This window comes from Myotis brandtii, unplaced genomic scaffold, assembly GCF_000412655.1.
Source record: "Myotis brandtii unplaced genomic scaffold, ASM41265v1 scaffold207, whole genome shotgun sequence".
In the NCBI taxonomy this organism is placed as follows: domain Eukaryota; kingdom Metazoa; phylum Chordata; class Mammalia; order Chiroptera; family Vespertilionidae; genus Myotis; species Myotis brandtii.
Window position 1 is genome coordinate 441,289 of NW_005357736.1, and position 7,410 is coordinate 448,698.

The following is a 7,410-nucleotide window of genomic DNA, read 5'->3' on the forward strand; positions in this document are numbered from 1 at the left end:
GAGATGGGTGCGGGGAATCCATGTCCACGCTCCTCCGCGGGCCGCGCCGGGAAATAGGCCAGCAGATTCCGGGACCCGGACTGGGACCGGGACCGGGCCGGGCTGGAGCCTGGACGGCAGAGCCCTCCCCTGCCGGTTTCTTTTCTCGCCGCGCGCCACCTGCTTTCCCGGTGGCCGTGCTCAGTGGCCGCTGCCCCTTAGATTCCGCCGCCGGGATGTCGTGCCCTCGAGGGGGCCTCCCGGACGCTCACCCGTCTCCTGTCCGTGTCCTCGCTGGACGGGTGGGATCAGATGATTCTTTGTGAGCGGCTGCCTGCATCGCAGGGTGTCTCGCAGCCTCCCTGGCTCCACGCCAGTCACGCACACTGTGACCATCCAGAACGCCTCCCGACATTGCAGGGCCTGAGGGAAGTTGTCCCGTCCACCCCCATGGAGAACCACTGGACTAGACTCACCATTTTAAATTCTCAGAGCGGCCTGCATATGTCTTCCCTGGGACTCACCAAATGATAGCATGGCTCCCTGTGTGCTGCTGTGTAGTGTCTGCTCAGTTCCTAGAGCAGTGGTTCCCAGCCTTGTTTTGGCCACGCCCATCTAAGCACCTCTAAAATCCTGATCCCCCCCACATATAATTCTTACTATTCAAAAAGTGAGCTCCTATTCACATGGAGGAAGCCTAAAAGGCCATTCACTTGGTCTAAAGAAGCTTCCAAATAACATGGCATCCATGAAAGAGGGAAATAAAAGAAGGAAGGACAGCCCTGGCCGGTTTGGCTCAGTGGATAGAGTGTCGGCCTGGGGACTGAAGGGTCCCAGGTTCGATTCCGGTCAAGGGCATGTGCCTTGGTTGTGGACACATCCCCAGTAGGGGCTGTGCAGGAGGCAGCTGCTCGTTGCTTCTGTCTCATCGATGTTTCTAACTCTCTATCCCTCTCCCTTCCTCTCTGTAAAAAATCAATAAAATATATTTAAAAAAATAAAGGGAAGGACAGTTGTACTGAGGAAGAAATCACTAAGAAATTGTTGAAAAAAATAATATGAAGTGATAGGAAAACATAGCAAAGTTTCAAAACATGAGAACTGAAATTCATAAATATGTCACAATATACATTTATACACTGTATATGACGCCCCTAGAGCCGTAAGAAATGCAAAAAATTCACTAACTCATTCTCAAATTGCCCCCTTTAAACATCACATTGCCCCCCTGAGGCGTGTGCCCACGTTGGGAACCACTGCCACAGAGCAAGGTCTGGGTTTGCCTTTCCACTACTCCAGCACACAGCTCGTTGTCTGGTTTGTAATTGGTGCCCAGTAACTTTATTGACTGTCTAAAGATTGAGAGTGCAGACTAGGAATGGCTTGAGAGACTGGTACGGTCATTTCAGATTAAGAGGTGATGTTCTGGACAAAGACACTCTGGTGGGGTTTGCAAACTGTAGCCAATGAACTCCACACACTTGGAGACAGATGTGGGCAGTTGAGAAGAGTGAGCTGTGGGCTTCCTGGTTGGGGGTGGGGGTTGGGCAGAGGGTGGTAGAGGAGCTAGCAGTGTGGGAGGTGCCTGCAGGCAGCCAGGAGGCCGCTGAGGGCCACAGGAGCCCCCTGCCAAAGTGTGGCGCGCCCCCCCACCCGCCGCCCTGTGCAGGGAAGAAACTCCTGGAAGTCAGGGATGTGCTGTGGCCCCAGGTGCAAAGGTTGTCTTAGTGGGAAGCCTCTCCCCGGGTTGGGCGCAGGGGGGAGAATTCGTGGACAGGCAGGTGAGGCTAAGGGTGTGGGGGCCAAAGCTGAGAGGTTCCTGTCGGAAGCAGGAGAAGTCGGGTGGGGTGAGGAGGAGTCTGGGTGAGCCTGCAGGACTGTCCAGCACGTTCACAGGCCCCAGGATGGAGAGTCCCCGCCCCGTCTCTTCTTGTGGCTCCTCGGCGTTAGGCGAAGCGTCCTGATGTGGCTCTTTGCTCCTGTCCAGGTGAGGGGCCGGATATCCTGGTTTACAGCCTGGATTTCGGGGGGCACCTGCGGATGATGAAGCGAGTGCAGAACCTGCTTGGCCACTATCTGATCCATGGGTTCCGGGTGCGACCAGAACCCAAAGGAGACCTTGACGTGGAGGCCATGGTCGCCGTGTTCGGGAGCAAGGGTCTCCGAGTCGTGAAAATCAGCTGGGGACAGGGCCGCTTCCGGGAGCTCTGGCGCTCGGGCCTGTGGAACATGTCGGACTGGATCTGGGATGCACGCTGGCTCGAGGGGAACATGGGCTTGGCGCTGGGCCACAACTCCGTGGTGTTATACGACCCCGTGATAGGGTGCCTCCTGCAGGACGTCCCCTGCACAGACAGGTGCACCCTCTCCGCAGCCTGCCTGGTCGGGGACACCTGGAAGGAGCTGACCATAGTGGCAGGTGCCGTTTCCAACCAGCTCCTGATCTGGTACCCAGCGGCCGCTTTAGTGGACAGTAAGCCCGTGGCCCCTGACCGGCGGGTCAGTGGGCACATGGGCGCCGTCTTCAGCATGTCGTACCTGGAGAGCAAGGGCTTGCTGGCCACCGCTTCAGAAGACCGAAGTGTTCGCATCTGGAAGGTGGGCGACCTGCGGGTGCCTGGGGGTCGGGTGCAGAATATTGGGCACTGCTTTGGGCACAGTGCCCGGGTGTGGCAGGTCAAGCTGCTAGAGAATTACCTGGTCAGTGCAGGAGAGGACTGTGTCTGCCTGGTATGGAGCCACGAAGGTGAGATCCTCCAGGCATTCCGGGGCCACCAGGGCCGTGGGATCCGGGCCCTCGCTGCCCACGAGAGGCAAGCCTGGGTGATCACGGGGGGTGATGACTCGGGCATCCGGCTGTGGCACCTGGTAGGGCGTGGGCACCCAGGTTCCGGGGTCTCCGCTCTCTGCTTCAAGTCCCCTAGCAGGCCAGGTGCCCTCAAGGCTGTGACGCTGGCTGGCTCGTGGCGAGTATTGGCAGTGACTGATTCGGGGGTCCTGTACCTCTACGACCTTGAGGTCAAGTGCTGGGAGCAACTGCTGGAGGACACGCGCTTCCAGTCCTACTGCCTTCTGGAGGCCGCCCCCGGGCCTGAGGGCTTCGGACTGTGTGCCATGGCCAACGGGGAGGGCCACATCAAGGTGGTCCCCATCAATACTCCCACGGCGGCCGTGGACCTGGCCCTGTTCCCGGGCAAGGTGCACAGCCTGAGCTGGGCCCTGCGAGGCTACGAGGAGCTGCTGCTGCTGGCGTCGGGCCCCGGCGGCGTGGTGGCCTGCCTGGAGATCACAGCCGCCCCCTCTGGCAAGGCCATCTTCGTCACGGAACGCTGCCGGTACCTGCTGCCTCCAAGCAAGCAGAGATGGCACACGTGCAGCGCCTTCCTGCCCCCGGGCGACTTCCTGGTGTGTGGAGACCGGCGGGGCTCCGTGTTGCTGTTCCCCTCCAGACCGGCTCTGCTCCAGGATCTGGGGCTTGGAGGCCAGGCTGAGGCCGGTGCCGGAGAACTGGGAGGGGGTGGTGACAGTGGCGAGGAGGAGACCGCCTTGACTGAGTGGGGCCCCGTCTCCATCCTCCGGTCCCTGCATGGGAAGCAGGGTGTGACCTCGGTCACCTGCCACGGTGGCTACGTGTACAGCACAGGGCGCGATGGTGCCTACTACCAGCTCCTTGTGCGAGGTGGCCAGCTGCAGCCAGTCCTGCGGCGGAAGTGCTGTCGCGGCATGAACTGGGTGGCCGGGCTGCGTGTGATGGCTGATGGGAACACGGTCATCCTGGGTTTCCATGCCAACGAGTTTGTGGTGTGGAGCCCCCGGTCGCACGAGAAGCTACACGTCGTCCACTGCGGCGGCGGCCATCGCTCCTGGGCCTTCTCGGACACCGAGGCAGCCATGGCCTTTGCCTACCTCAAGGATGGCGATGTCTTGCTGTACCGGGCTCTGGGGGGCTGCACCCGGCCACATGTGATTCTCCGGGAGAGCCTGCATGGCCGTGAGATCACATGTGTCAGGCGGGTGGGCACCATCACGCTGGGGCCTGAATTCGAGCTGCCCAGCTTCATGCAGCCCGAGGACCTGGAGCCGGGCAGCGAGGGGCCCAGCCTGATTGACGTCGTGATCACGTGCAGCGAGGACACCACCATCTGCGTCCTGGCGCTCCCCACGGCGACGGGCTCAGCCCACGCGCTTACAGCCGTTTGTAACCACATCTCCTCGGTGCGTGCCGTGGCCGTGTGGGGTGTCGGCACCCCAGCGGGCCCTCAGGATCCTTGCCCGGGCCTGACTGCCCATGTGGTGTCTGCGGGGGGCCGGGCGGAGATGCACTGCTTCAACATCATGGTCACCCTGGACCCCAGCACCCCCAGCCGCCTCGCCTGCCACGTGACGCACCTTGCGTCTCACCGGCTGGATGAGGACTGGGACTGTCAGCGCAGTCGGCGCCGGATGGTCAAGGTGGACCCAGAGACCAGGTGATGTGTGCGGCCTGGCAGGGCCTGGGGTGCGTCAGGCAGGGCTCTGCTTGACGGCTGTTACCTCTGCAGGTACATGTGCCTAGCGGTGTGTGAACTTGACCCGCCTGACCTCGGCCCCCTTGTGGCTGCAGCCTGTAGTGATGGAGCAGTGAGGTAAGAGCGAGGGGCTCAGGTAGGGCCCGGAGGTAGGATGAAGGGCTGTCCAGAATGGGTTCTGAGCTGGCCCCTCCCCCCGCCCTAGGCTCTTTCATTTGCAGGACTCTGGGCGGCGGCTGCAGCTCCTGGCTGAAACCTTCCACCACCAGCGCTGTGTCCTCAAGGTCCACTCCTTCACACACCAGGCGCCCAACCAGCGGCGGTGAGAGGGCTGCATGGTGGCTCTGCCGGGGTCCCTGGGCGCCCTTGCTGCTTTCTGTCGCCCCGACTGACCCAGCCACCTTTCCCCGCCTCCCAGGAGACTGCTCCTGTGCAGTGCGGCCACCGATGGCAGCCTGGCCTTCTGGGACCTGACCACGGTGCTGGACCACGGCTCTGCTGCCCTGGAGCCTCCAGCAGAGCCTGGCCTGCCCTCTCGTGAGTAGCTGGCGGGCCACCGGCAGCAGGGCTGGGCCCCCCCTGCCTGACTGTCCAGGCTCACAGCTGTGGTGTCAACAGCCTGCACACCTTGCCCACACGCGAGGGCCACCTGGTGGCGAGTGGCAGCGAGGATGGCTCCCTCCATGTCTTCGTGCTTGCTGTGGAGTTGCCAGAGCAGCACGAGGCTGTGGGGGGTGCCGAGCTGGCACCCCAGCTGCACGTGCTGGAGGAACACTCTGTCCCCTGTGCACACGCTGCTCATGTGACAGGCCTCCACATCCTGAGCCCCAGCCTCATGGTCTCCGCCTCCATCGATCAGCGGCTGACCTTCTGGCGCCTAGGGCATGGCGAACCCACCTTCATCAACAGCACAGTGTACCACGTGCCAGACGTGGCCGACATGGACTGCTGGCCCGTGAGCCCGGAGTTTGGTCACCGCTGTGCTCTCGGGGGCCAGGGACTTGAGGTTTACAACTGGTACGACTGAGGTGTCCCACAGTGGCTGGCACCTGGGCGTGGGGCCTGCCCACAGGCAGGGGAGTGGGAGTGATGTCTGTGCCCAGGCCCGGCGTGCGTGGTGGGGGGTGGGGAGCCACTGGCTCCCAACTTTAGAGCAGGCGTTGGAGGGGAGTCGAGTGCTGCCTAGGCAGACCAAGAACATGCCCCACGCCTCGCACTAGAACAAAGCTTTGTAGCGATTTATTAGTCTCCACGTCTAAGCAACGGGGTTTTTTCAGGTGACGACCTTGTGAACATTCCCAGACATTGGCACTCTGTGGCCTTAGATGTAGCTCAGTGGAGGGAGACCCAGCGTGGCCAGGCCCGTGTGGAGCACTTCCTGCACAGCCCGCAGGAGCTGCAGCCGGGCAAACATCTGACCAAACAGGTGTGGCCGAGGCTCCTAGAAAGAGAGAGGGCCTGCTGTCTCGTCCTTTGCTCCCTCCCCCGCACCGCCCACACCCCCTTGCTGTGCGCTTACCCCCAGGATGTGTACCCGGTTATAGTAAGAGCTGAAGTCCATGCTGAGCTGCACCAGGAACTTGCACACCTAGAGACAGACGGAGTCACTGGCCTGCCTTTGCCCTTGTACCCCAGACCCAAATAAACAGTGTGTGTCTGCTGGTCTCTGCCTCACCATCTCCGTGCGAGCAGTGATGTGGAGCCCCGGGGCTTGGTGGGCCCCGTCCAGGGCTGCGGTCTGGCTCAGGAGGTCTGGGAAGGGGAGGACGCTGTTGAAGAGCAGCAGCCACTCACCCTGTGGGAAGAAGGCTGCTGGATGGCGAGTCCAGGCCACCCCAGGGAGCCACTACCGGGAGGGGCACTCACCTCTTCACGGAGCAGAGAGAAATCCAGGCTGCTCACAGGTGGGAAAGTGGGGTACAGACCTTGTTCCACGCCGCGCTGGTAACCCTCAAAGAGTGTGGCGAGGCGGGCACAGTTGTACATGACAAAGGTGCCACTCTTGGTGCCCTTGGTGGAAATGCTGTCGGCCAGGTCAAGGAGGAGCTGAGGAAGGCACAGCTGCAGAGCGAGGGCGGCCGCCAAGCCTGCCCCCTGCCCGTCCTGTGGGCACCCAGCTCACCTGGCTCTGCGGGGCCTTGCTGAGCATCTCAAACTTGATGGTCGCCGCAGCGAGAACCCTGAAGGTTTCTGTCCAGGCCGGGTCTGGGGGGTAGAGGGTGGCAGTCAGGCTGCAGGCAGGAGCCAGGGGCGGGCAGGCGGCAGCCGGAGCCACCCAGGCGCACCTTGTGCCAGGTCCCTGCTGTGCTTCAGAGCTGAGGCCGCGCGCACCTGTGCGAGCCGGAGCCTGCATTTTGAAAAGAGTGAGAGGAGGGCCCGGGCAGAGCCCCCACTTCCATGTCCCCGGAGGCCTCCCCCCTCACTCACTCGTAGTACTCGGGCGCCGTCAGGGTGCTGGGCGCACCGGCTGCTCTCACTGGGCCACACACCAGGTGCTTCTGTCGGGAGGGCAGCAGGGGCTGAGCCAGCTGGCGATTCTCCAGCAATAAACCCGCAAGGCACTGAATTCCGGTCGGACTCCCAGCCTTTTCCCATCAGGCTTAGTGCCTCCCTCTCCCTCGGGACACCTGTTCCCCTCTGTTCTCCAGACCCCGCCTTCTCCCAGGACTGCACCTGCTGCACGTCCCCATTCACCACGCCTCGTGTCTCCCCCAAAGCCGTGTCCCCACTGAGCCAGTCAGCTTGCAGGCCCCACCATGCCCCCCCTACCTGTGCGAGAGGAGCCTGCTCATCCAGCTTCCACCAAAGCAGGCCCAGCTTTTGTTGCTGGGACTCCTCCTCGGGGCTCAGCACGTGCACCACCAGGCAGCTGTCGGCACCAGCCCCGGGGGCGGGAGCCTGTGGGGAGGACAGTCACTACCCG

At 62.2% G+C, this 7,410-nt stretch overlaps 2 protein-coding genes across 2 annotated transcripts in view; one reads left to right on the forward strand and one right to left on the reverse strand.

Annotated features, from left to right (window-relative positions):
- The window catches only part of LOC102257913 (WD repeat-containing protein 6), a 9,671-nt gene extending 3,798 nt beyond the window's left edge, over positions 1-5,873 (forward strand). The window contains 5 exon segments of the mRNA XM_014538983.1: positions 1,930-4,448; positions 4,521-4,604; positions 4,693-4,809; positions 4,906-5,026; positions 5,029-5,873. Of these exon segments, the coding sequence (XP_014394469.1) occupies positions 1,930-4,448; positions 4,521-4,604; positions 4,693-4,809; positions 4,906-5,026; positions 5,029-5,514 (3,327 nt within the window). The 3' untranslated portion in view covers positions 5,515-5,873.
- Positions 5,711-7,410, reverse strand: part of DALRD3 (DALR anticodon binding domain containing 3) — a 3,289-nt gene continuing 1,589 nt past the window's right edge. Inside the window, exons 2-9 of the mRNA XM_014538984.1 lie at positions 7,257-7,399; positions 6,915-6,985; positions 6,773-6,834; positions 6,610-6,692; positions 6,354-6,533; positions 6,163-6,282; positions 6,007-6,075; positions 5,711-5,928 (exon numbers count right to left, since the gene is read on the reverse strand). Coding sequence (XP_014394470.1) covers positions 5,809-5,928; positions 6,007-6,075; positions 6,163-6,282; positions 6,354-6,533; positions 6,610-6,692; positions 6,773-6,834; positions 6,915-6,985; positions 7,257-7,399 — 848 coding nt within the window. The 3' untranslated portion in view covers positions 5,711-5,808. The remainder of the gene's footprint in view (positions 5,929-6,006; positions 6,076-6,162; positions 6,283-6,353; positions 6,534-6,609; positions 6,693-6,772; positions 6,835-6,914; positions 6,986-7,256; positions 7,400-7,410) is intronic.